At 50.3% G+C, this 27,845-nt stretch overlaps 3 protein-coding genes across 3 annotated transcripts in view; all 3 read left to right on the forward strand.

The window, feature by feature from the left end:
* The window catches only part of LOC149995567 (patr class I histocompatibility antigen, A-126 alpha chain-like), a 135,769-nt gene that overhangs the window by 52,669 nt on the left and 55,255 nt on the right, over positions 1–27,845 (forward strand). The gene's annotated exons all lie outside the window — the stretch shown is intronic.
* Positions 1,366–27,631, forward strand: LOC149995570 (BOLA class I histocompatibility antigen, alpha chain BL3-7-like). Its single transcript, XM_090260067.1, has 7 exons — positions 1,366–1,430; positions 1,651–1,935; positions 2,083–2,361; positions 2,887–3,162; positions 3,260–3,361; positions 3,785–3,817; positions 27,557–27,631. The coding sequence occupies exons 1-7, from the start codon at positions 1,367–1,369 to the stop codon at positions 27,559–27,561; spliced, it is 1,044 nt and encodes a 347-aa protein (XP_090116193.1). The 5' UTR covers position 1,366; the 3' UTR covers positions 27,562–27,631.
* LOC149995571 (HLA class I histocompatibility antigen, alpha chain F-like) lies at positions 24,716–27,371 on the forward strand. The gene is made up of 6 exons (XM_090260881.1): positions 24,716–24,869; positions 25,076–25,360; positions 25,473–25,754; positions 26,316–26,591; positions 26,689–26,799; positions 27,226–27,371. The coding sequence occupies exons 1-6, from the start codon at positions 24,806–24,808 to the stop codon at positions 27,369–27,371; spliced, it is 1,164 nt and encodes a 387-aa protein (XP_090117007.1). The 5' UTR covers positions 24,716–24,805.

A 27,845-nucleotide genomic window follows, 5' to 3' on the forward strand; every position in this document is an offset into this window, starting at 1 on the left:
CACACAAGCAACGTCACAGAACAGGACGTGCTCACTGTCCGGCGTCAGGTCCGCTCTGCACGGAGCCTTTCAGGACCTCCCGCCTGCGCAGCTTCGGTGAACGATCGGGGACGAGGATCCGCGCTCATCTGAGAGGTCAGTACAGTGCTCTCCCTGCGTGTGTGTGTGAGGCTGTGCACTTTTCCACGCACGGTCACCAGAATAACAGGTTAAACGCAGACACATATGAAAGTCCATTGGTCTTCCAATGGTGCTGACAGGCGCTGAGACTTGTAAAAATGTAAAATGTAAGCAGATCCAGTCTTCTCACTACTTCCTGTATGTAGGAAATAGTTATTTTCATAAAAAGTTATTTCTGTTTACATGTAGGTTATTAATATTATCCTAAATGAATTATTTTTTCTGTTTTATCCCTTGCATGGTAATTGATAGATACACGTCACACAAAATTACTTCCTAAGACTGTACAGATGATCTGAAACCAAGATGTTAGACTCACTGAATGAAATAGCCGCTGGGCCAGAACTCAGGGAGACAGGGGGGCAGACAGATCTCTGAAGTGTCAATTATGATCTCGGAGCTGAGATAAATCCGACGGCAGGATTATTGGCCAGTAACGAACCGAGGACTGTGGCTCGCTCTGACCCACAGTGGAGAGCGGGAAGCCTCATCCTCCTTTTATTAGGATTTCAAAAGCTACCAGAACAGGGGGTGTCACATTGCAGCCAAGAACAGGAGAATTTTACAAGTGAAAGAATTCTTACCAAGTGTCATTAATATGTAAAATACAGCCAGGGTAACTCGTGGTTTAGCTAGCACCTGTCAGGGAAGCAAGGCAGACCCACTAATCCCCAATGCCGGCTCCATTGTAAGACTTTATTAACAAGGAGGCAGACGGAGTACTCAACAGAACCCGCTGTTCCCAGGATTCCACGACTCAGTGGCCTCCAGGGCCTAGAGCTGAAGGCGGAGACAAGATTAGCTGATCATCTCCTGGGTCATGGGATGGCACCTGGGAGGAGGGGCCTGAGAGTGCCCCACCCAGAGACCTGTCTTCCTGCAACAGGTCTCCGTGCGGTAGGAGGGGTCAGGGCAGCGTCCGGGGTCCGCAGGCCTGGCTCTCAGGGTCTCAGCCAAAGCACCGAATCTCGGGCGGAGACTGTCATTGTTGGGGTGTCCCCATAGCCCCCAGGCTGCTCTTCTGCATCACACGGGTCCTTCTGCCTGGATACTTAAGACGCTCACGCAGCTCTCACTCCCATTGGCTGTCCGGACTCCAAGAAGCCAATCAGCGTCACCGTGGGTCCGGGTATCAAGTCCTCACTCAGAACCCGAATTTCTTATTTCCAGTCGCTCCGGGTGCGTCATGGCGCCCCGACCCCTGCTCCTGCTTCTCTCGGGGGCCCTGGTCCTGACCGAGAGCTGGGCCGGTGAGTGCGCGGTCGGGAGGGAACGGCCTCTGCGGGGCAGGAGCGCGGGGACCCGGCGGGGGCGCGGGACCCGGGAAGGCGCGTCTCCAGCACCCCGGGTTCGGACCCCAGACCCCCTTCTCCCGCCCCCTCCTCTCCATCACCGCCCCCTTTTCCGTCCCCCGGGTCCGCTACCCCTACGACGGATCGGAACCCAGGACGCGCGTCCTCCCGCCCCCAGGCACCCACACCCTGAGACACTTCGGCACCTTCGTGTCGGGACCGGGCCGCGGGAAGTCCCGGTTCGTCGACATCGCCTACGTGGACGACACGGAGTTCATGCGGTACGACAGTAACGCCCCGACCCCGAGGATGGTGCCGCGGGAACGGTGGCTGGAGCGGCAGTGGGTGCAGCAGGTGGACCCGCAGCTGTGGGACGACTGGATGCGGTTACTCAAGGACGTCGAACAGCTGTTCCGAGCGATACTGAACAGGGAGCGCGCCACAAACAACCAGAGCGAGGACGGTGAGCCCCGCGCGCCCGGGTCCGGGCACGACCCCTTCCCCGCGGGCCTCCTGGGGTCTCCTCGAGCTGTGGAACTAGTCAGGTCGGGGGTCCACCTGTCCTGGGGGCGGGGCTCAGTGAGCGGGGCTGACCTAGAGGCGGGGTCAGTTTCGCACACCATCCAGGAAATGAGTGGCTGCTTCGTGGGGTCAGACCTGCGCCTCCTCCGCGGGGAATGTCAGATCGCCTATGAAGGCACCGACTACATCACCCTGAAACTGAACCTGAGCTCCGAGACCACGGCCCACACGGCGGTCCAGGTCCCCGAGGGTCGCAGTTTCATGCAGGACTCTGAAGTGAAGATCTGGGGACTTCAGGTGGAGGAGTTCTGCAACCGCTGGCTCCACATTTTCCAGGAGAGGGGGAAGGAGACGCTGCTGCGGGCAGGTACCCAGGCGCGGGCCTCCGTCTGTGGGCTGGGGGCGGGGGGCTTCCCGCAGGGAGACATGGAAAAGGGGGTCACTGTCGGAATCCTTCTCCTGGTGGGGACAGGGAAGAGACCCCGAGCTCTCCTTATGGTGTGACTCACCCACGTGCCCCGCTTTCTCTGAAGGACAGGCACGGCGGGTCCCTCACACCCTGTGGCCGCCAGGTGACCCGCACGCTCTCCCTCTTTCTCGGACTGAGACCCGGCGGCCCGGCCCCGGCTTTGCGGAGTCATTCAGCCGCCCCCTGAGTCTGCGTTCTCCCCTTAGAACCAGGAGACGCCTAGTCTAGGTTCTCGCCCTGATTCTGGAATGTTCCAAGAAGTGGGAGACTATCCCAGGTGCCCCTGTGCAAGCTGGTGTCTGGGTTGTGCGTTCCCTTCCCCCACCCCAGATGTCCTGTCCTCGCTCAGGGTGGTCACGTGAGCGCTGCTGGAGGGTCCCATGACCAACACTAAGTTCCTGAATGTTCTCACCTGCCCCTCAGAGCCCCCAAAGACACAGGTGACCCGCCACCCCATCTCTGACCGTGAGGTCACCCTGAGGTGCTGGGCCCTGGGCTTCTACCCCGCGGAGATCGCCCTGACGTGGGAGCGCGACGGGGAGGACCAGACCCAGGACATGGAGCTGGTGGAGACCAGGCCTGCGGGGGACGGGACCTTCCAGAAGTGGGCGGCCGTGGCAGTGCCCCCTGGGGAGGAGCAGCGATACACGTGCCGTGTGCAGCACGGGGGGCTGCCGGAGCCCCTGACCCTGCGATGGGGTGAGGAGGGGGCGTGGGCACAGCGCCTCGTCTCGGGGCGTCCCTGAGCGGGGTGAGGACTCGGGCCTGAGGCTGGCCTCTCTCCTGCCCCTCGCAGAGCCCCCTGCTCAGACCAGCGTCATCACTGCGGGCATCGCTGCTGTCCTGGGTCTCCTTGGGGCGGCCGCTGGAGCTGTGACGTGGAGGAGGAAGCGCTCAGGTGGGCGGGGTGGGCTGCGTGTCCTGTGTCCTCGGGGATCAAGCCCCGGGGGACTGCGCTGTGCCTGGTCAGTGGCCCGTGGCATCCCCACACGGGCACGTGCCCATCGGCCCTAATCGCCGACACCCTTCAGTGAGGCCCATGGGACAGTGGAGGACAAATCTATCACTGGTGACTAGCGACAGGGACTGATTCCCAGCTGTCACAGGTCAGAGGGGAAGGTCCCTGCTGAGGACAGACGTCCAGATGGGCTGTAGGTCCAGTCCCCGCACATGCACTTTCCCCGTGTTTGCTGGTCCTACCCTGGGTGTTCAGTCACAGTTCCGGGAACTTCCGTGCACTCTAGCGGTACGGGGTTCCTCTAGGGTCACAATGTAGCCATCCCCCTGCCCCCACTTCTCACAGAGCCCTTTCTTTCTACAGGGAGAGGCAGGGAGAGCTACGCCCAGGCTGCCTGTAAGTCTGGGTGCAGGGAGGAGCTGTCTGGGACCCCAGGGGAGGGGAGGCTTAAGCCTGTTGAGGGCTCACACCACCCCCACAGCTCTGCTGTCGTGTTCTCCCCCAGGCAGCGACAGCCCTTGGAACTCCACTGTGCCCCTTGCAGCTCCTCATGGTGAGACCCTGAGGGCAGGAAGGGGGGGCATTGGGCCTCAGGGGAACAGCTGGGTGTCGAGAACGCTCGGAGTGGGACACCCTGAGCACACGGGGGGCTGAGGGAGGATGAGCACCTCTGAGACTGTCCTGGATGTGTTCGCGGTGACTTTCTCTCCCAGCGTGACGTCGCTGCTCTGCAGGGGACTTGGTGCTGAAGCTCATTCAGGCCTCCCCTTGGGACTGAAGAATCCCTGATCACTCTCTCTGCAACCAGCATCGGACCACGGCTGCATCCTTATCAGCGTCGTGTGAGGAGCTGGTCACCAGGCCCCCCTCCCCCAGGGACCTACTTATTAGTAGGGTGTGGGCAACCACTCCTCTGGTTTAGGGAACTGTAGCCCCGGCCTGAGCATGACGAGCCACCAGCGTCCTGGCCGCGCCTGCCTCTAAGTGTCAACATAAGGCTGCGTACGGAACATGACTGACAACCACTCGGAGGACTGCCGTGGGAATTGGATCAAAGGGCGCTTGTTAAGCTCATGGTGCTTTTGAGCTCGCTCTGCTTACCTTATCAGCAATGTGGTGTGAGCTGTCTCCAGCAGGGGTGTATGGGACCCTGCATCTGGTCCGAATGTTTTATAGACATTGACTCTAATCAGTCAGTGTGACTGCCAGATTTTTATACTTCAGTCAGTGTGACTGCCAGATTTTTGTATTTCAGTCAGTGTGACTGCCAGATTTTTGTACTTCAGTCAGTGTGACTCCCAGATTTTTGTATTTTACCTGTTACTGTCAAACCTCTGAATGCGATAGACGGTTTACGAATTTTGTATCTTGTATGTGTCCTCCTCAATAAAAGGCATGAGGGATGAAGGTTTGGCTGCTGGTCTCCACTAGAGAGGCAGTCACTTCCTTCCCCCAGACATAAAGAAATGTCCCGGGTAAAAGTTATTTCATCAGACATAACAAAGTGTCCGGGGTAAGTTTGTTCCACCGTGGTCACGAAGCCTCTGCTGGACAGAGCAGCTTCCAGCCGAGCTAGGGTGTGTGTGGCCCTTCCGCCATAGTAGGTGCAGATAAAACACAGCTTGGGGAATAGGATCAATAATGTTGTCGTGACTGCGAATGGTGTCGGGTGGGTACTAGAGATCTGGGGAGATTACTTCATAAGGTGTACGAATGTTTCATCCCTGTGCTTTGCCGCTGAAACTAACAATGTTTGATGTTGACTATAATTAAAAATTAAAAAATTATAAACTCACACACAGACAACAGTGATAATTGTGTGGGGGTGGGGAGGGTACGGGTGGATAAATGGTGATGGAAAAAATATAAAGAAATAAAAATAATTATTTTACATGAAAAAAAGTGATAACTTTGCTCTTCATGCCCAACATTCTGACAGCCATTTGTGGAGAAATATGAGTGTTTTGTAGCCAGCCCACAAGCCATTCTGGTCTCAGAAACATTCGGGACCACGTGGCTCAGTGACGGGATAGGGCCCAGGTGGGGAAAGGACTTAAATCCACACTTACATATCTTTTCTGGGGAAGGAGAGGTAGGTCACGTATTGTCATGAGATACAGAAGGTACCGCCGTCTTCTCTACCGTGAGGGGTAGTCAAGTAGAAGGTTCAGAAAGTGGGTCTCAGTTCAGCATAATGAAAATCTCTGAACGTTAACTGTGCAATGATTCCCCAGTGATTTCTTGGAACAAATAATGGAACCCAAAACTGTATTGTTATTATTATTATTATTTTATTTTTTTTTGCTGCAAAAGCTGTATTGTTTCCATTTGGTCCGCTGTGTGGGAAAGAACTCCTGGGTGGTTCAAAGGGTGTCCCGTGGTTTCAGGGAGAGTCTCAGGCAAAAGGCAGACAACAGGGGGTGCAGAGGGGCCCCCCAAAGGCTCCTGGGATCCACAGGCCACTGGTCGTGCTTGAGGGGGAGTCTTTAGAAGAGACACTGGCCCGGCCCGGCCCAGCCTCAGGGCGGCCAGCCTGGGAGGTGAGTCAGGTGTCCCCCATCTTCCTGATGAGCTTCACCTGCTCGTCCAGGACGTGCTTCTCCAGGGCGACCCGGGGCTGAGGGGCTGTGTGGGCAGAGCGGGGCCTGGTTCAGGGGCTTCTCCATGGCCAAGGCGGCTTCTCTGGCATCCTGGGTTTGACCCCATCATCTTGGAAGGCTCCAGCGTGTCCTGGAAAAGAACGCGGCTCCCGCGCTGGTTTTGCAGCTTTAAGGGACGCTCAGCACCGTCATGCTTCTCCCCGGCCCACTTTCAGAAGAAATGGCTCACGCCCTGCAGAGCCACACTGTCCCTTTCGAAACAAGAGCCCAGAGGGAGGGGGTGCAGGAGGCTCACAGGTGCAGGGGGGCAGGGCAGTGGACGGCGGCCTCCACCTTGTGGGATAGTTCTGACACATCTGGGAGCTCATGGTTGATCAGCAATGAGAATTATGGTAACAAAACGTTGTTGGCTGGTCTCAGAGGCTGGGGATGGCTGAGATGAGTCCTAAGGTGGTGAACGGAAAACAGTTTGAGGGTGGCTGGAGAGAAGGCGGGTCCGTGTCGGTTCGTCCAAACCCTGCTGAAGCAGCAGACGGATCCCAGGACCGCGGAGGGCACGGTCGGAACCCAGACTTCTCTAATGTAAACGTAGAAGGTTTTCTGTGTGGGATACTGGGGCCTTGTTTTATTTCAGCAAAAGCCACAGAACAGACCTGAGGCCGAGAGCAGCCAGGACTGTGGGACTAGACATTAGAACGTACGGGAAGACCAGCGAGGGTCACACAGGATGACAGTGTGAGACCTGGGGACAGAGTTCATACAAGAGCAGGAGCTGAAGGAAAGGGCCCTGGTGGGAAACACAGTGACCCGCGCTCCGGGCGCAGAGTGTCCTCCACCCCAACAGCGATGTGACTAAGCTCAGCTGCTCCCCAAGGAACATGGGACACTTTCTCAGACTTCTGCCCTCTGCTCGTGAGGGGTGACTCAGTCATGGCCATCACTGTCACCAGGCGGGCCTGAGGGCGCCATCTTGTGGTCCATCTCCGGTGTCACGTTCATTGTCCCCACGGTCTGACCCAGTGTCTCCGCGGTGCGTCACCTGCACAGACACCCCCGGAGGCGGCAGCACGTCCACACCCCGCAGCCACCACAGAGCCCTCCAGTGACCAGAGCCGCCCACACCGTCTCGATGGTGGTGGTCCCCTGGGTTTTATTCGCTGTGTTCCAGTTTTGTTGTTTATACCACTGCATTTGTATGTTCTCATCCATGGCTAGTGCAGACCGCTCATGCTTGTCTGCATGTTTTCCCACTTTTAGTCCCGTCCTACTGATCCTCAGGGATCCTAGGGCTCCCGCGTTGTTGAAATCACAGTTAAAATGCTAATATACAGACAGCAGGATAGTGGCCTGCCTGCTGGGGCTCAGGGACTGAGCGCCGGCCAGAAAAATGTCACTACACAGCGGGTGTAGAATTGATTCCATAGATGAAGATAAGGAACCTGGCAGATTTAAAAAGTGTTTTTCTACATTATTTTGTGTCTTTATTTCACTCATATTTCTCCAAAGTCCTGTCATGTTACACAGAATCTGGATATAGCCTTATGGGTAGTTTCTCTTTTATTTTAATTTAAAAAAATTTTTATCCTCACCCAAGAACATAGGTCATCAAAAGTTTCTTTTAGTTGTAGTAGAGCATATCTCCAGGTGGGTGGAAGCCTTTCCACTTCCATCAGCCACAGCAAGCAAGGTGGTTAAAGTAATCCTTGAACAAATTACCCCCAGATTTGCCTTACTTGAAAATATTGACTCAAGATAATGAGAGTCATTTTACCTCCCAAGTGTTAAAGGGCATTATGAATTCTCTAGACATCAAATGGGAATATCATACCCCCTGGTATCCTCCTTTTTCAGGTTGAGTAGAATGCATGAACCACACCCTAAAGAAACAACTAACTAAATTGATCTTGGAGACCAAGTTACCATGGACCAAGTGTCTTCCATTGGCTCTCCTCAGGATAGGACAGCTTCTAGGAAGGATATTGGGATATCACCCTACGAGTTCCTATATGGACTCCCTTACCTAGGAGAGAGGATTGAGCTACCCACCCTAGTGACCAAGGATCAGTCCTTAAAGAAATATATATTGACTCTTTCATCTACCCTTGCCTCTCTCAAAGCGAAAGGCCTCCTTGCCCAGACCCCACCGCTCGAGTTCCCGGTTCACCTCTTTCAGCCTGGTGACGAGGTCCTGATCAAGTCCTGAAGAGAAGAGAAACGTCTGCCCACGTGGGAAGGACAATTTCAGGTGCTCCTGACCAGTGAGACTGCCGTGAGAACTGCTGAAAAGGGGTGGACTCATTACACTGGGGTAAAGGGACCCCTAGAAGAAAAGGCAGAGGCTAAATGGGAAGTAACCTCGGAGCAGGGGAGGGACCCTCTGAAGTTAACTCTCAGGAAAAAGTCATGTCCCCCAGGTGGGGGAGTGGGCTCTTTATAATGCTCTGCTGGATAACAGTCTTTTTCCAGGGCACTCTGGGCTGGGTCAGGCCAATAGCCCTAATAAGTAATGTACCTGAAAGTACAAATCCCCAAACTCTGAAGTTTGATGCATGCCAAGTTTTGTCTTGTGGGAACCTTACTTATCAACACTGGCTGCCGTCTCTGGAAAAATATCTCTGTCCCTATCTGGAAAATAATGAAATTTTTACATATTTAGGGAACAGCCCTTGTCCTACCTGGGATGATGTCTGGTGGACAACGAAACCCGGTGGGCAAACGGCCGCTCCCCCTGAGCCAGTAAAATTGCTCCTGCCTCAAATAACTTTAAGCAAAGGAGCTTCTCCCCCAAAACTGCAAGCCTTCCCAGTGCAGCCCTCTTCTAACACTTAACTAGCCACAGGCCTTAAGTCAGGAACCCCATGTGGCTACCAGAGTTTACGGCCTAGGAGCTGATGTATCTGGCATAGATCCAGTAGGGTGGCTAGGTCTTCACTTAGTGACAACTCCTCCTTCCCTAGAAAATTTAACTTCCCCCAGCCGGACCTCAGAAATACTTCAGAAAAGACCCCAGAATGATCCAGCCAAGGTGAAAGTCTTTGAGGTATTAGATCTCAGATGAACCTGAGAGATAGAGACTGGGTACGGGGACACAAATGCTTGGGTAGAATGGGTCAAGTTTACCGTTAAATCCCTGAATAAAAGCAACTGTTATGCTCGTGCCTCAGGGAGACCCCAGGCACAGGTTGTACCATTTCCACTAGGCTGGGACTCTGACCCCTCGGGAACGGCCTGTATGCTCGCTCTCTACCAGGATGAGAACGCATGGGGAAATGGGACTTGCAGAAGCTTGTCTCTCCTCTTCCCTCTATAGGGAGTAATGGGACTCAATCCCTCCCTCCATACTCAGTGGGGCCCATGAATTACTCTTCTTGCCTCTCTAGGTGGGAAGCGAATTCGGGTACCCCTGTGGGAGAACTCCTAACATGCACTCATACCAGAGATGCGAGCCGCCTTCACAGTGGGGCCGGCGACTCTATTCCCCTCCGAATCCCCAGAACAGATGTCTGGTGGTATTGTGGGCAGAGGAGTCTCTGGAAAATCCTACCTGACAGGTGGAGTGGAACCTGTGCCCTGGTTCAATTGGCTATCCCATTTACCCTAGCATTTCAAAAACCAATCCAGACTGCCCCTGTTAGGAAAAAGAGGTCAATGGCACCTGGTGGATCCTTTGACCCTCATATTTACATTGATGCTATTGGGGTCCCTAGAGGAGTTCCAGATAAGTTTAAGGCTAGAAATCAGATAGCAGCAGGGTTTGAGTCAGTGCTCTTCTGGTGGTCGACCATTAGTAAAAATGTTGATTGGATAAACTATATTTATTATAACCAGCAGAGGTTTATCAATTATACTAGGAATGTTATAGGAGGAATGGCTCAACAATTAGATGCCACCAGTCGAGTGGCCTGGGAGAACAGGATGGCACTGGGTATGATGCTGGCAGAGAAGGGAGGGGTATGTGTAATGCTTTGGGGGCAGTGTTGCACCTTCATCCCTAATAATACAGCTCCTGATGGATCTATTACTAAAGCTCTTCAGGGACTGACAGTCCTGCAAATGAATTAGCAGAAAACTCAGGTTCAGACAATCCTGTAAAAGGATGGTTAGAGAATTGGTTTGGCAATTGGAAAGGAATGATATCTTCAGTTATAGTGTCTCTCACAGTGGTAGCCGGCGTCCTCATAGCTTTAGGCTGTTGTATTATTTTATGCATCAGAGGTTTAGTTCAAAGGCTAATTGAGACTTCTCTAACTAAACAAATGCCGGCCACATATAATAATCTCCTCCTCCTAGAGGCCAGAGGAAATCCTCACTATGAAAAAGAAAGTCAATAAATCCTCCTTCGGTGTGAGAGGGCAAATAGAAAGGTTTGAGTAGTCAATTTCCCAAAAGTAAAAGGGGGAATTGTGAAGGAGAAAGAAAAGTGACACTCAAATCAATAAGAAGTGATTAGCCGCAAAAGGGAAATGTGATAAGCAGGTTAAGAACACTTTCAAGAGGTGCTAGAGACACAGATGGTCAGAGTTAAGGAACATTTATCATCTGAGAAACAACCAGAGTTAACCCAGAGTGAAAAGGTCATAATATTTATAACCAGGGAGTTAACCGAGTGGGAGAGGCACCCATCATGGAAGATTTATCACTGGGAACTATGCATGGTTAGCGAGCTAAGGAAACTTATGCATGAGCTGATCGATACCCTTACTTGACTTAGTCAATCGCCTTAGATTGTAAGTCCAAAGTATCCAGCAGGAAAAATGGAGAGGAAAGGGAGGGGGAAGAATGGGGAGGGTTACTCGCATTAGGAGAAAAGCGGCCTGCTCTTTGACCTGGCACGCCCTTTGTTAGGCTGCACCCGGACTTGCAAATCCGTGAATAAACAACTGCCTTGTTTACTGCTTAAGTCCTGTGTCCCGGTGTTTTATTGTGAGCATTTCTCACAATCTGCTCTGTTGTGGAAGTCTCTAGATCTATTTTTGACCAAGAAGACTTGGGAAAGGTCATCTGTAAACTGGACGAGGAGAATTCCTTTTGAAACGCAGGACACAGGAAGGGTCATTCAGGGCTGATGAGTGTTCCAGCCTGAGCAAGTGAGCATGTCTCTGCCAAGGGCACGTCTCTCTACGAGGCCCGTGGACCTACTGGAGAGAGAAGGCCTACCTATCTGTGTTTTGAATTATTGCTCTGTTGATGCTCTGAAAGGAAAAATTGAGGTTTCCCAGGGAAAGTTAAAACTTCACATAAAAGAAAGTAAATAAGGGAGAGCGTAAGGCATGAAAATAAAGAAGGTTTGTGAACAGTATCTAGATGTTCTGTTGAAAGTTTTGAAAAGAAATTGTATGGTTTTAAGAATGGAAGGTATAATGCATGGAAATGCAGTTTTGAAGAACAAGGATTTTCCTTCATGGTTTTATATTTTTCTCCCTACCTGACTGATCCCTCCAGTATTTGGCATTCTAAAGATGTAAGCAATGACATAAGGTTTCTTTGCATAAAACTAATAAGACCAGCTAATGGCGGTTTTGTCAACTGAGGCTTTGACTGGGATGTCATGCATGAAGGAGGCATGCCTAGCCCTGAGGAATGGGAATTGACTTTCAAGGCTAATAAAAGCCAAGGAGGAAAAAGCCTGATACCCTGGTTGTTTGTGTGGTTCATGACAATTTTTCTAAGGAAGGTTACTTTCCTGAACTATGGCTAGGAGAAACCTTAATGCACTTATAAAAAACATGGGTTTTATAGACAAGGCCAGATGACAAGTGTGTGGCTCAGCTTCTGTGCCCAGAAGGGCAGATTGAAAGTCAACCTGAATGTTCCTAGTGTGAGTTCCAGCAAAGAAGACTTAAAGATTGTATGTCATCAATTGCCGCTCTAGTTGTGTTTATGTAAGTAAACAGGCTCAATTAGAACTGGACTTAATGCAGTCCCTTTAATAACAATGAGGGTAATTTTAAGGAGAAAAAATATGATTTGAGAAAAGTCAGAATGCTCAGTGCAGCTAATTGTCTTTAACTCTGTTTTCATTTAGAAGTTAAAACTAGGTTTGTAAGATCATCGGAAATGTTCAGTCTACAGACAAGGGGGACCTGTCAAATTGCCTCTGTTAAATATCATTCCAGCAAAGGCCCTGTAGCTGAATGTCTCCATAGTCCTACAGATTCAGAGACTGGTTTGTGGGTTATGTTATATGATTTAACATGTATGTTCTCCCTTCTCCTTTCATAGGGCATAAGCCTATGATCTCATTACCTGAGTGATTGCCTGTACGAATAGGCCTCACTTAAGAACCCTGTCTGCATCGCTGCCTCCTGAGACTCAATGGTTTGGCTGAACTAAGTGGTTGGGTTGATGAAGTATGGAGTGGTCTGTGGGCTTCACTTTAAAACTGGTTTCCCTTTTATGTCCCATAGCTTGGACAGAGAGCCTAGGGGTCGGAGAGGGGAGAATCTGAAAACATTCCCCTCCGCCCAAACTAAGTTTAGTGGGCAAAAGGACTTTAAACAGGTGTGACATGCCTTGCACACTCTCTAAAAAAGAAGACATTTTTTTTCTAATGGAGGACATTAAACATTAATCCTTGCCTGTTGTCATCTAGTGGTTATAATTTTTAAAATTAATTAATTTGTTTGTTTATTTTTAGAGAGAGGGGAAAGGAGAAAGAGAGGGAGAGAAACATCACTGTGTGGTTGACTCTCACTCATGCCACCAACTGGGGACCTGACTAGGAATCGAACCAGCGACACTTGGCTCTCAGTCCAATGCTCGATAGTGGTTATAATTTTAATGATGCCTTTTAACCCTGTTGCCAAATCTGTTGCCGCAGAATACGACAAGGATGCCAGTTTGTTCATCAGTGCCAGCCCTTGGAAACCAAGCATGCTGCTGCCTGGGAACAGCCAACTGACCTGACCTGGACTTTGCAAAGTCCTTCCTGATGTGGGAAGGCCAACCTCCCCTCCTCATTCCTACTCTATTAGGGATTTCTAGACCCAAGGGGAAATAGAACGATGGCCATGTCCAGCTTGAAGCAGCTAGGGGAACACAAGACCTTCGCCCATTGTCCTTTATAAGATTATAAAGGGTCTTAAGTCTGAGAACGGAAATTGTTACAGATGAAGGTCCTCAGGAGTTCCCCAGAGCCTGTGGTTGGGTGATAGGGGAAGAAGACAGCTTTTGGGGTCCCTTTCCATGGCTACGGCTGGTAGCTAGTGTCTTGGTTATACAGGTGGCCTTGGTTCTTCCAAGGCCCCAAGGAAATGGGAAGGATTTTAACTTATCACTAAGGCTCTGCAGGGACTGACTACACTAGCATATGAACTAGTGGAAAACCCAGGCATTGACAATCCTATAACAGGATAGTTAAAAAAAATTGCTTTGGCAATTGAAAAGGAATGATCTCATCAGCTCTCGTATCCCTCATAGTGGTAGCAGGCATATTCCCTGAATCAGAGGTGGAGCTCACAGGCTGATTGAGACTGCACTAACTAAACAGACGCTGGCAACTTTTCATAATTTCCTCCTCCTAGAGGCCAAAGGGAATCCTTGCTGTGAGGAAGAAAGTTGAGATATCCTTCTTAGGTCTGAAGGGATACATAAAAAGGTTTGAGTAGTCAATTTTCCAAAAGAGACAGGGAGGATTATAAGGGGCAAGGAAACTGGTGACTCCAAAACCAGTAGAAAATAATTAGTAGAAAAGGACAAATGTAATTAAATCTTGAATCAGGGGGTCTCCAAGCCACAGTTAACAGGATCAGCACACTTACAAGTCAGGAAAGGGGGCATTCCACTGCTCAGCACAAATGCTTCTGAGGACAAAGGATCTCTGAGATCAAAGTGGGGAGATATGCATCACCAAACTCTGGGAAATGGGAAAATGTAGCCAGACAGCCCAGCAAACAAGATAGGGAATTTCAGCGAAAAGCTGGAGACAGACCTATAACCAGATCACCCTGAGTTAATGATCACCCTCAGTTAATTTAGTGAATCATGTTAGATTGTAACTCTGGAGTATCCAGCATGGAAAAATGGAGAAGGAGAAGGAAGGGAAGAGGTGAAAAGCAGGGTGGGAGGGAGTTTACTTGTGTTGGGATAAAAACGGCCAGCTCCATTTTGTCAGAGCCTGCATGCCCCTGGCTGGCTGTGTGCCCAACTCTGAAAACTTGTGAATAAACACCTCTTTTTGCTGCTCAAGGCCTGTGTCCCGGTGTCTTATAGTGAGCATTTCTCACAATCTGGGGCAGACCTTCCCTGTGTAGTTCTGGTATCCCTTTCACCTGTATCCCATAGGTCCCCCTCTTTTGGTTGACTCCCTCATTTTCCTCACATTGCCTGGTAGTATTTTCCAAAAGAGAACGTGGAAGGTTAACTATTAAAATCCTAAGCACATGAAGAAACCTTAGGCTATCCCAGCCCTTACTCACATCTTGACCTGATGTAGCATTTTGAGTTGGAAATACTTTTTTCTACAGAAATTGGAAGGCATTGCTTCAATGTCTTCTAGTCTCCAGGACCGTATTTGCCGCCTCTTGAAGTCTTCAAGCTCTTTTCCACCCTCTTTCTCAAATTCTATTGTGATGTGACATGGTGTGGGTTGTTTTCATCTGCTGTGGGAAGAATTAGATTAGGCCATTGAAAATATTAATTTTTATCTGTAAACGTTGAGAAATATTATTGAACATGTAAAAAGCCACTTCCTACTCATCCTTATTTTTAGACAGATGTTATAAACTTGTTGGAACCCCTGGATTGACAGACTGCTGTCTTTTCTCCAGCTTGTAACGGACCCCACGGGCTGTTCAGGTATGAGGGGTGCGATTGTCCGCCGCCGTAAGCGTAACTCCCAATACCAGAGTTTGGTGAAAAGGGAAGGACTTGTTTATTTAAAGGCTGTACGGACTTAGATTAATGGCAGATTTCTGCTGTTAAGTTTTATATTATTTGAAATGCCCAGAATATATAGTCCTTTCAGCCCCTGCCAAACCAGGCTAGTGTCAGAGCAGAAAAGCCAGGGGTACCATTTCTCTCTAGGAGAATAGAAGTCCGTGGCTCTGTATTTCCCAGACTCAGTTCAGCTTTATCAGCTGCCATCCATTCGTGCCTGGTTGGGGAGGTTTTGTCTGTGTCTCAGGGTTTTTCAGCTCTTAATCCAGAACCATGTGATTTTCTTTCAGCCCATTGGTTCTCTCCTTATCCCTGTTTGTAAACCGCATGGAATTCCCCCTGTTTAATGGCTGCCACCTTATTTTTAAACACCTGACAGTGGGCTGTGACCAGTCATGTGTGCAGACCAGTCACAGCCACTTGTAGAATTTTGCAAAGACCCCATAAGCTTTCATCACCATTCTATGGTCAAAGCCCCTCCCATCTCCTTGATGCCTTGGAAGGACCAAAACCTTTTGCATAACCAAGCCACCAGCTCCCCGCCATAGATATGCAAAAGCATCTCTGAAGAAAAATAGCCGTGCTTCCCTGAGTCCCATCCCCAACTCCCTAAACCACAGCTCTGGGGAATTGTGGGGACCCTGCTCTGTAACAAGCTTGCTCACACTCTGCCATTTCTATGACTTAATAGGGGCATAACTTGAATCTTTATTTTACCAATTGAATATTTCACCTCTGTAATGATATTTTAATATCCAAGAGATCTTCCCTGTCCTATGATTGTGTATAACTGTTTTACTTCATAGGCCACTATCCTCTACATCTTTCAGGTAATACTGAGTCCAGTGGAAGGGGACATGTAGGTTTACTTATCCGCTTTCATGATATCAGGAACCTTTCCTCCCAGCACATGGCCCTGATTTACATTTCTCTTTGTCACTTCTGCTAATTATTTATCTCCGTCATGAGACATTGCCAGAGTCCTACTATTGCTTTGTGTTCTGTCTCCAGATTCTAAGTAACCCTAATATTTCAGAAGCTTTGAAATACAGACGCTGGATGATGAGCTTGACCGTGGTTTGAATGGCTATGTTACGCTGTCCCTTGATGTCCTCCTGAGCTCTTGAGGTTTTCGGCTGGGGGAGCGGCAGGCAGTGGCAGCTTGTCTCAGGCTCACCCCTGACCCCAACTGCACCCTCACCCCATCTCCAAGGCCCTCTTTGTTTTAGACTTCCTAGTGAGCTGACGGCAGCCCTCCTTGGCTCGCTTCTTCCCTATAACGTTTCCAGGGCCAAACTAGCGCTGCCTACGCTCTCCTGTTAACTTCCACCACCCTAAGTCCTTCCTTAGTTTCACTCCTACCGTGGATGCCTGTTGGTGAAACTTTTCCAGAGAAAGTCCCTTACAGGACGCACCACACACAATAGAGAGGCCTGAGGCAGAACCGCTCAGGCCTGGGTCCTTCTGTGACAACTGCTGTCAAGGGACCCAGTGGAAATGAGTCATCAAGGCTCTGAGGGGAAACACCCTGAGCTCAACCGCAGCTCTATCACCCCCTGAACCTCTGTGAGTCCCCTTTCCCCTGTCTCCCACAGGATCCCATGTTGTGTGCCTCGTACGTCTGCTCTGAAGCTCACACAGATCACATGGTATTGCTGCCTGGGACACGCTAACGTTCCTCTGTTCATAGTTACCATCATTCTATTGATCAGAGCATTTAGAGACATTCCATAAGTTTGCTTTTATAAAACCACAATACAAACAACATCCTTCAATATATATATTTAAGGACCTGTGTGATTATCTTCTTAGGATAAATTCCCAAATAAGGAACTCAAGTTGCTGAGACCCTTTGCACAAGCACCTTTCAGAAACATTGCACAGGTTTTTGTACCTTCAGCCTTTACAACAGCGTGTCTTCCCACCCTCTGCTGACGCACTCATCTGTTTTCATCTTATCGAACTGATAGATTTAATTTGTTCCCCTCTTTCTTATTCCACATTCTCATTCTTGTTTACATGTCTTTATAATGAATAGACTTGTTTAACATCTGTTTCTTCTTTCCTGAATGGTTTCTTAATATTATCTATTTTTTGACTGAGTTGTAAATCTTTTTATACATTGAATTTAAGAATCAGAAAAAGTAGCCCCAACATCGCGAGTAGGCCTAGCACTTAGAGTGAGGCCAGTGAGAAATGCTCACAATAAAAACACCGGGATACAGGACTCTGGCAGCAAACAGGGTGTTTGTTTATTCCCGTGTCTGCAGAGTGGGGCACAGGCAGGCAGGGGCATGCAAACGGAAGCAGAAAAAGCAAACTGGTTTATCCTAATGAGAGTATTCCTGTACCATTCATTCCTCCTCCAGTTTTCCATCAACTGAATACTCTGGAGTTACAATCGAATGTGATTAACTAAGGATAGTGATTAACTAAGGATAGTGATTAACTAAGGGTAATCTTGTGATGGGTCTGACTCCAGCTTTCACCTGAAGATCCCCTGCCTTGTCTGCTGAGTTGTCAAGCGACATCTTCCCACCTTCCTGTGTTTGATGATGAATATCTCGCCCCCTTTGATTTCATAGACATTTGTGATGAGCTGTGGAATGTCATTTCCTGATTTGTATTATATTTTCCCTTTGTTTTGCTGTTGACTCAGAGACGGACCCCTCATTCATGATTCAGTTACAGTTGTCGTATATATGTTAATGATTTCCTACTGGTTTTAGAGTCACTAGCTTCTTTTTCCCTTACAGACACAATGTTGTTGGGAGCTGGGCTGGTGCTCACTGCTGGGCTGTGCTATTCACGCATTGGAAATAAGTCACCTCACAGAACATCAGCATCGGACAAGGACATCCTGAGATTAGGACAAAGTGACACAGGACAGCACCACGTTGCATCTTGTCTAAGCACAGACAAACACACGGCACCGTGCGACTCACAAACCACCAAGCAGCTCCCAGGGCCTGCTAGCAGGAGCGAAGGCAGCTTCTTTCCTATCACACCTTCATCCTCACTTCGTATATACTTACTGAGGTGCCCAGTCACAGAATTACTCCCACTTCCTAACGACGCCAATCTAGGCTGAGCCTCAGCATCCACGGATTCCCCCGATATCGCCCATCCACAGCCAACACCCTGTGTGTGTTCTGTCTCATGCCTTCCCACAAGGATATCAACACCCCCACAGTGTGTCCTGTCCCTCACAGCAGGGATGAGCAAATCCAGCCGTTTGCCCACCGGTGGTCCTGGTGGTCTTTGGAGGAAGAACTCTGACACACATCATCTCTTCTCTGTCAACGTTTTTTATGCATCTTTGAGTTGGATTATGGGCATGGGATTGTGTCGCCAGAGCGTGTGTTTGACACAGAAAAATTTTGTTTTCCGTCATGGTTGTTCATCTTTGGGTCTTTCTTAGAGAATTTTTCATTTTGCAATTGTAAAAACTTCGTCTATATTTTCTCCCTAGGGAAGAAGGGTCCAGGAGTGAAGGGAAACAGAACTGTGTGAATTCTGGAGGACATATTGGGTGGAGCAATATGAAGGAATTCTAAGGAGAACTGCAAAGTTCACATCTTCTGCTTTATACTTTATAAGTATGTATGGGCCTACATGTATTTGATATATGTTGTGTTTAATAAATATTCTCTCTTCAACTAAAGACTTTCGTGCCTGCTCATGTTTATGAGATTAACAAAAACCCGCACCACGAGTCCCAGAGTGACGTGCGCAAGGACTAGCTCCAGGGATGAGCGTTCGTGACCATTTACAACCTTAGGGCATTAAATCACATTTTGGTTAATATCTGTGCACTCTAGCTGTTAAATACATATTAAGTAAACTTCCTTGCCTATGCTATATGTTGAGGATATATCTAAGACCCTCACAGATGAAGGAAGACAAATGACGTCCATGTGAAGATAATTTAATATACAATAATGTATGAGTCATACAGTATCTTTGAGGGAGATGGGCAGAGACTGAAAACTAAATACATTCTAGATAGGTGCTCTCTGATATGGGAGCTACAAGATACATATCACTTTTAAATTAAAAGTAAATCATATTAAAAGTTCAACTGCTCTGCGCACTAGTCACACTTCAAGGGCTCAACAGCCAGCTGCAACCAGTGGCTGCTCTTTTGGAAGTGAGGATGCGCAACAATCCCTTGGTCCAGAATGTTCTATTGAAAAGAACTGTGCTTCATGTTGCCTGGGCCTCAGGTCACAGCACCAGACCCATGAAAAATGAGAGGGCCAATAGCCTTTCTCTGACAGACGACATCAGATTTCTGTCTGGGACATGAATGCATATTAAGCTGGTGTATAATGAACCTATCACAGGTAGGTTACTTGTGGGTCTAGTGCCTTCAGGCACAGTATGTTCCCAGTTCTAAACAGAAAACACCTGTCCCCCACTTCCCTTCACCACCCGAGGACACTCTCTGAAATCACACTTCCAGGGGGTCAGCTTTCTTCTAGAATAACACAGGGGCAAAGAAGAGTTTGGGGATGCAGGGATCCCCTCGCAGGCAGAGGGATTCTAGGATGTGAGGAGGAAGCAAGGGCAGGGGCCAGTGGGGAGACTGTCCCTGGTTTATCCAGAAGGACCATTCTCATAATATAGTCTGCGGAACTGAAGTTTCTAGGATGCTTTTCATGGGATCTATGGGGTCACAACTATTTTCCTAAGATTAAGGGCATGATTTGCCTTTTCACTGTGCTGGCATTTGCACTGAAGTAAACTTAGCGAGAACAGAGGTGAGGATACACAACTGCAATAGCAGGTATTCTTCACCGTGGCTCACTCACAAACTCAAAAACAAGGCCAGTGTCACTTAACGACATGGTTAGAGGATTGAACATTATCATCATTACTGAATCATCGTCCTTAAATATAAAACTTAACATGTCTTGGCTTCCAGTCAGGTTGGCTGTGTAGGTGAATTTAATATTCTCATCACCTCATGACCAGATAAAAATTACAACTACACTACACCCACCACTCAGAACTCCCTGTATCTACTGAACAGAAGTCCTGCAACTACAAAATAAAGAAGCCATAGCCAGACTGGCAGGCCGGCCAGAGATGCAGACTGGGCTAGTCCAACACTCACATGCGGGGAGTAAACATCAAGAGGGGTATCTCGCCTGGAGAGGTCCCCCCTGATGAGTGAGGAATCCTGGCCCCATACAAGCTTCCTCAGCCCAGGGTGTCAGAGCAGGAAGTCAGGTCTCTGCAACTTCTAGTTGTAAAGAGCAGTAGTGGTTGCAGCTGAGTGAGACGGAAGCATCTGGAGTCCCAGGCAGTTCCTCTTAAAAGGCCCGCAAGCACATGGACTTACTCTGAGCTCCAGAACTAGGACAGGAGCTCAAAAGGCACCAGAAGCAACTAAACTTTCTGACATCAGAGTGACTGCTGAGGGGCAACTTTCTCCCAGACGAAGTACTGCCAGAGACCATTGTTCCTTTTCTGAGTCCCCCACCCCCACCTTAGAGCAGGCAGGCAGACACCGTATCCAAGTCTCCATCAACCTGGCTCACACTCTACCCCACCCTCCTGATTCCCTGAATCCCACCCCACCCAAATTGCAGGTCCACCCTGACCATTTCAGTGATATTTCCATACAAACAGCTTGTCTTCACTCACGGTGTGGATTTTCCTGAAATGCCTCAAACAAGCAGCACCTGGCCTAGGCATGCCCTTTATTTCTAGCTCAGTGGCCCCAGGCCCAGCGCTAGTGGCAGCTGGCCTTGGTTTGTAGCTTGGCCTCTCCCAGGCACCTCCAAGCCCGGCACAAGTAGCAGCGATCTGCAGATTGCTTTCTAGTTCACACTGGGTGGCCCTGGGCAGGACATAGGTGCTGGCTGGCCATGGTCTGTACCTCCCAAGAGGTCCCGAGTCAGCACACCTGATGGACAGCTTCAGACCACAAAAAGCATCACTCACCCACCCCCACAGCAACACACTAAAGGGCAGTCTCAGCAGGCACTGGGGCCTCCGCGGTGACTGCAGCCAGTCCTTGCAGCTGATCAGCAGGTGGATAAATCCCCTCCATTGCCAACAGCAATCCTGACTCAACTGCAACAGCAGAGCACACACTTCCCACAAGGAGGGAGGGCACCTGGAGTGCCCCGGTTGGGAGACAGGGAGGCTGCACCACGGGACCCTACAGGACACCTAGTACATGAGGACACACTACCAAGACCAGGAGACTTAGCAGCTCTACCTAACACAGAGAAACAAACACAGGGAGATTGCCTAAATGAGGAGAGAAAGACACATGTCCCAAATGAAAGAACAGAACAAAACTCTAGAAAAAGATCTAAAAGGAACGGAGACAAGTGATCTACCAGATACAGAGTTTAAAACACCAGTTGTAAGCATGCTCAGTGAACTTGGGGAAGAGTAAAGGAAGTTCATGTGAACTACAAGAGAGAGGTAGGACACATAAAACTGGAGAAAGAAAAAATAAAGAAAACATTAAAATGAAAAATTCAATTACTGAAATGAAGAAAACGTTACAGAGAATCAACAGGACAGGAGTTAAAGCACAGGATAAAAAAATAAGTTGGGAAGATAAGAAAGGAGAAAACACCCAAACAGAATAGCAAAAGGAAAAATATATACCAAAAAAATTAGGATTGTAGGAGGCATATCTGGGACAATTTCAGGTGTACAAATATTCACACCAAGGGGCTGCGCTAAAGAGAAGAGACAGAGCAAGGAACTGAAATCCTATTTTAAAAAATAATGACAAAAACTTCCCTACCTGGTTAAAGAAGTAGAGATACAAGTCCAGAAAGAGAGGAATCCCAAACAAGATGAACCCAAAAAGACCACACCAAGAAACATCATAATTAAAATGCCAAAGATTAAACACAAAGAGAGAATTTTAAAAGCACCAAGATAAAAGCAGTTAGTTACCTACAAGGAGCTCCCATAAGTCTGTCAGCAGGTTTCTCAACAGAAACTTTTCAGGTGAAAAGAGATTGTCAAAGCTTTCATTTTTAATAGGACAGCTAAAGAACTTCCCAGGCAAGAAAAAGCTACAAGAGTTTATCACCACCAAATGAGTATTGTGAGAAATGTTAAAGGGTCTTCTTTAAGAAGAAGAAGAAAAATAAGAATATATGAATAATAAAATGGCTATAAACTCATATTTATAAAAATTACTTTAAATAAAAATAAATTAATTGATGTCATCAAAAGACATATGGTGGCTGAATGAAAAACAAAAGAACTCTTACATAAGCTGCCTACTAGATACTCAGTTCAGATCAAAAGACAAACACAGACTGAAAGTAAAAGGGTGGCAGAAGACATTTTATGAGAAGGAAAACAAGCAAACAAAAAAAGCTGGGTTAGCAATACTTAAACTAGACAAAATAGACTTTAAACAAAGGCAATAAACCAAGAGAGAAAGAAGAACCCAGTAGTTTCATTTCATGGTATTTATCTGAAGAAACCCAAAGCACTAAATCAAAAAGACATATACATCTGTTTGTTTATTGCACTATTACTTAAAAAAGCCAAGATATTGAAGCTACCTATGTGTTTGTCAATAGACGACCTGATACAGCAGTGGTGCATGTACAGAACACAGTATAACTCAGCCACACACAGAACAGGATAGAATCTCACCTTTGGCAACAACATGGATAGAGGGTCTTGTGCTGAATGAGATACGTCAGTCAGAGAAAGACAAATGCCAGGTGATTGTACTTACATGTGGAATCTAAAGAACAAAATAAGTGAACAGGCTGAGCAGACAGACTCATAGGTACAGGGAGCAGACTGATGGCTGCTAGATGGGAGGGGGTAAGTGGGATGGGTGAAAAGGTGAAGGGGTTAAGAAGTACAGGTTGGTAGTCACAGCACAGTCACGGGGGTATGAAGTCCAGCACAGGGAATAGAGTCAGTAATGTTGTAATAACTCTGTACGGTGTCAGATGGGTGCTATATTTCTCAGGGTGAGTGGTTCGTAATTTATATAAGTACCTAATCACAGAGTTGTACACCTGAAACTAATATAATATTGTACATCAACTATAATTTAAAAATAAGAAATATTTTTTAAAAAGAAGATAAATATATGTTGAATTCCTTATATCTTGAATTCTTAACTGTCCTTAATGAACACAGAATAAAAAAATAATTATGGAATGTCATGTTCACTCAGAGCGTGGGTGACACAGAAACTGGGATTATTGAGGCTTGGTTACCTGACACACACGTTCCCAAACACGAGTGTGAGCTTCTCCCTGAAGAAGAGTCAGCTGGCACTGACAGCTGAATGTACTTGTCTTGATAAAATGGAAGCTCTGAGTTGGAAACCAGGGATCTGGAGAACCTGTCTCACCGTGGAAGCCAGGCAGCTTCCCGGCGCTGACAGAGTTTTCCAGTGGGACCTGCGGTAAAACGAACAAAGGTGACTCTTTAATAACGTGTCACTAACCGCACCAACACTGGGAGATGCCATCACCTGGGGAAACAAGGCACGACCCTTAGACAACCAGGCGTCAGTACAGGGGCCACACAAGCAACGTCACAGAACAGGACGTTCTCACTGTCCGACGTCAGGTCCGCTCTGCACGGAGCCTTTCAGGACCTACCGCCTGCGCAGCTTCGGTGAACGATCGGGGACGAGGATCCGCGCTCATCTGAGAGGTCAGTACAGTGCTCTCCCTGCGTGTGTGTGTGAGGCTGTGCACTTTCCCACGCACGGTCACAAGAATAAACGATTAAACGCAGATACAGATATGAAAGTCCATTGGTCTTCTAATGGTGCTGACAGGCGCTGAGACTTGTAAAAATGTAAAATGTAGCAGATCCAGTGTTCTCACCACTTTGTGTATGTAGGAAAGAGTTATTTTTCATAAAAAGTTATTTCTGTTTACATGTAGGTTATTAATATTATCCTAAATGAATTATTTTTTCTGTTTTATCCCTTGCATGGTAATTGATAGATACACGTCACACAAAATTACTTCCTAAGACTGTACAGATGATCTGAAACCAAGATGTTAGACTCACTGAATGAAATAGCCGCTGGGCCAGAACTCAGGGAGACAGGGAGGCAGAGAGATCTCTGAAGTGTCAATTATGATCTCGGAGCTGAGATAAATCCGGCCGGCAGGATTATTGGCCAGTAACGAACCGAGGACTGTGGCTCACTCTGACCCATAGTGGAGAGCGGGAAGCCTCATCCTCCTTTTATTAGGATTTCAAAAGCTACCAGAACAGGGGGTGTCACATTCCAGCCAAGAACAGGAGAATTTTACAAGTGAAAGAATTCTTACCACGTGTCATTAATATGTAAAATACAGCCAGGGTAACTCCTGGTTTAGCTAGCACCTGTCAGGGAAGCAAGGCAGACCCACTAATCCCCAATGCCGGCTCCATTGTAAGACTTTATTAACAAGGAGGCAGACGGAGTACTCAACAGAACCCGCTGTTCCCAGGATTCCACGACTCAGTGGCCTCCAGGGCCTAGAGCTGAAGGCGGAGACAAGATTAGCTGATCATCTCCTGGGTCATGGGATGGCACCTGGGAGGAGGGGCCTGAGAGTGCCCCACCCAGAGACCCGTCTTCCTGCAACAGGTCTCCGTGCGGTAGGAGGGGTCAGAGCACCGTCCGGGGTCCGCAGGCCTGGCTCTCAGGGTCTCAGCCAAAGGACCGAGTCTGGGGAGGAGACTCTCATTGTTGGGGTGTCCCCATATCCCCCGGGCTTCCCCTCTGCATCTCAAGGGTCCTTCTGCCTGGATACTTATGACGCTCACGCAGCTCTCGCTCCCATTGGCTGTCCGGACTCTAAGGAGCCAATCAGCGTCACCGTGGTTTCGTGTATCAAGTCCTCACTCAGAACCCGAATTCCTTCTCCCCAGACGCTCGGGGTGGGTCATGGCGCCCCGACCGCTGCTCCTGCTGCTCTCGGGGGCCCTGGTCCTGGCCGAGAGCTGGGCCGGTAAGTGCGCTGTCGGGAGGGAACGGCCTCTGCGGGGCAGGAGCGCGGGGACCCGGCGGGGGCGCGGGAGCCGGGAAGGCGCGTCTCCAGCACCCCGGTCCGGACCCCGGACCCCCTTCTCCCGCCCCCTCCTCTCCATCACCGACCCCGGGCCCGCAGCCCCTACGGCCGACGGGGACCCAGGACGCGCGTCCTCCCGCCCCCAGGCACCCACACCCTGAGCCTTTTCGGCACCTTCGTGTCGGGACCGGGCCGCGGGAAGTCCCGGTACCTCGGCGTCGGCTTCGTGGACGACACGGAGTTCGTGCGGTACCACAGCGTCGCCGCGGGGTCGGGGATGGAGCCGCGGGTACCGTGGCTGGACCTGCAGTGGGTGCAGCAGGAGCACCCACAGTTGTGGGACGACTGGACGCGGTTACTCAAGTACAGAGAACAGATTTACGGATTGATAGTGAACAGGCAGCGCGCGAAGAACCACCAGAGCAAGGACGGTGAGCCACGGGCCCCGGGGTCTCCCCGAGGCTGCGGGGCTCGTTGGGTCGGGGGTACGGCCGTCCTGGGGGCGGGGCTCAGTGAGCGGGGCTGACTTAGGGGCGGGGTCAGTGTCGCACACCTTCCAGGAAATGAGTGGCTGCATCGTGGGGTCCAACCTGCGCCTCCTCCGCGGATACAGTCAGTACGCCTACGACGGCACCAACTACCTCACCTTGAAAGTGGACCTGAGCTCCCGGACCACGGCCGACACGGCGGTCCAGGTCCCCGTGGGTCGCAGTTTCATGCAGGACTCTGAGGTGAAGAAGATCTGGAGGCTTCGGGTGGAGGAGTTTTGCAACCGCTGCCTCCACATCTTCCAGGAGAGGGGGAAGGAGACGATGCTGCGGGCAGGTACCCAGGCGCGGGCCTCCATCTGTGGGCTGGGGGCGGGGAGGTGGGGCAACGTCCCGCAGGGAGAGATGGAAAAGGGGGTCACTGTCGGAACCCCCTCCTGGTGGGGACAGCGAAGAGACCTGAGCTTTCCTTATGCTGTGACTCACCCACGCGCCCCCCTTTCTCTGAAGGACAATAAGGGGCCCGTCCTCTCCGTGAAAGAGCGCACGGCGGGTCCCTCACACCCTGCGGCCACTGGGTGACCCGCACGCTCTCCCTGGTTCTCGGACTGAGACCTGACGGCCCGGCCCCGGCTTTGCGGAGTCATTCAGCCGCCACCTAAGTCTGCGTTCTCCCCCTAGAGCCTGGAGATGCCTAGTCTAGGTTCTGGCCCTGATTCTGGAACTTTCCAAGAAGTGGGAGACTATCCCAGGTGCCCCTGTGTAGGCTGGTGTCTGGGTTGTACGCTCCCTGCCCCCACCCCAGGTGTCCTGTCTGTGCTCAGGGTGGTCACGTGAGCGCTGCTGGAGGGTCCCAAGTCCAACACAAAGTTCCCGAATGTTCTCACCTGCCCCTCAGAGCCCCCAAAGACACACGTGACCCGCCACCCCATCTCTGACCGTGAGGTCACCCTGAGGTGCTGGGCCCTGGGCTTCTACCCCGCGGAGATCACCCTGACGTGGCAGCGCGACGGGGAGGACCAGACCCAGGACATGGAACTCGTGGAGACCAGGCCTGCGGGGGACGGGACCTTCCAGAAGTGGGCGGCCGTGGCGCTGTCCCCTGGGGAGGAGCAGCGATACACGTGCAGTGTGCAGCACGGGGCGCTGCCGGAGCCCCTGACCCTGCGATGGGGTGAGGAGGGGGCGTGGGCACAGCGCCTCGTCTCGGGGCGTCCCTGAGCGGGGTGAGGACTCGGGCCTGAGGCTGGCCTCTCTCCTGCCCCTCGCAGAGCCCCCTGCTCAGACCAGCATCATCACTGCGGGCATCGCCATCGCTGCTGTCCTGGGTCTCCTTGGGGCGTCGGCCGCCGGAGCTGTGACGTGGAAGAGGAAGCGCTCAGGTGGGCGGGGCGGGCTGCGTGTCCTGTGCCCCTGGGGTCAAGCCCCGGGGGACTGCGCTGTGCCTGGTCAGTGGCCCGTGGCATCCCCGCAGGGACGTGTGCCCATCGGCCCTATTCGCTGACACTTACCCTTCAGTGAGGCCCGTGGGACAGTGGAGGACAAATCTATCACTAATGACTAGCGACAGGGACTGATTCCCAGCTGTCACAGGTCAGAGGGGAAGGTCCCTGCTGAGGACAGATGTCCAGATGGGCTGTAGGTCCAGTCCCCACACATGCACTTTCCCCGTGTTTGCTGATGGTACCCTGGGTGTTCAGTCACAGTTCCAGGAACTTCCCCGCACTTTAGGGGTACAGGGTTTCTCTAGGGTCACAATGCAGCTATCCCCCGGTCCCCACTTCTCCCAGAGCCCTTCCTTCCTACAGGGAGAGGCAGGGAGAGCTACACTCAGGCTGCCTGTAAGTCTGGGTGCAGGCAGGGGCTGTCTGGGACCCCAGGGGAGGGGAGGCTGGAGCCTATGAGGGGCCTCACCCCCGACAGCTCTGCTGCTGTGCTCTCCCCCAGACAGTGACAGGCCCCGGCACCCTGCTGTGCCCCTCACAGTGAGACCCTGAGAGCAGTAAGAGGGGGCATTGGGCCTGAGGGGAACAGCTGGGTGTCGAGGACTCTCGGAGTGGGACACCCTGAGCACATGGGGGGCTGAGGATGAGCACCTCTGAGACTGACCTGGATGTGTTCGCGGTGACTCTCTCCCAGCGTGACGTCGCTGCTCTGTAGGGGACTTGGTGCTGAAGCTCATTCAGGCCTCCCCTTGGGACTGAAGCATCCCTGACCGCTTTCTCTGCAACTGGCGTCGGATCGCGCTGCATCCTTATCAGCGTCATGTGAGGAGATGGTCACCAGGCCCCCCTCCCCCAAGGACCTACTTATTAGTAGGGTGTGGGCAGCCACTCCTCATGGTTTAAGGAACTGTAGCCCTGGCCTGAGCATGATGAGCCGCCAGTGTCCTGGCCGCACCTGCCTCTAAGTCTCAACATAAGGCTGA

The sequence above is a fragment of the Furipterus horrens genome, unplaced genomic scaffold (assembly GCF_987537825.1).
Source record: "Furipterus horrens unplaced genomic scaffold, mFurHor1.1.pri manual_scaffold_13, whole genome shotgun sequence".
In the NCBI taxonomy this organism is placed as follows: domain Eukaryota; kingdom Metazoa; phylum Chordata; class Mammalia; order Chiroptera; family Furipteridae; genus Furipterus; species Furipterus horrens.

Bases quoted from the DNA above. Each gene is read 5' to 3' on its own strand.
- LOC149995570 (XM_090260067.1), top strand. From the start codon at position 1,367: ATGGCGCCCCGACCCCTGCTCCTGCTTCTCTCGGGGGCCCTGGTCCTG. The intron at 1,431-1,650 runs GTGAGTGCGCGG...TCCCGCCCCCAG, and splicing joins CCTGACCGAGAGCTGGGCCG to GCACCCACACCCTGAGACAC. The intron at 2,362-2,886 runs GTACCCAGGCGC...CCTGCCCCTCAG, and splicing joins GGAGACGCTGCTGCGGGCAG to AGCCCCCAAAGACACAGGTG.
- LOC149995571 (XM_090260881.1), top strand. From the start codon at position 24,806: ATGGCGCCCCGACCGCTGCTCCTGCTGCTCTCGGGGGCCCTGGTCCTG. The intron at 26,592-26,688 runs GTGAGGAGGGGG...TGCCCCTCGCAG, and splicing joins GCCCCTGACCCTGCGATGGG to AGCCCCCTGCTCAGACCAGC. The intron at 26,800-27,225 runs GTGGGCGGGGCG...TCCTTCCTACAG, and splicing joins GTGGAAGAGGAAGCGCTCAG to GGAGAGGCAGGGAGAGCTAC.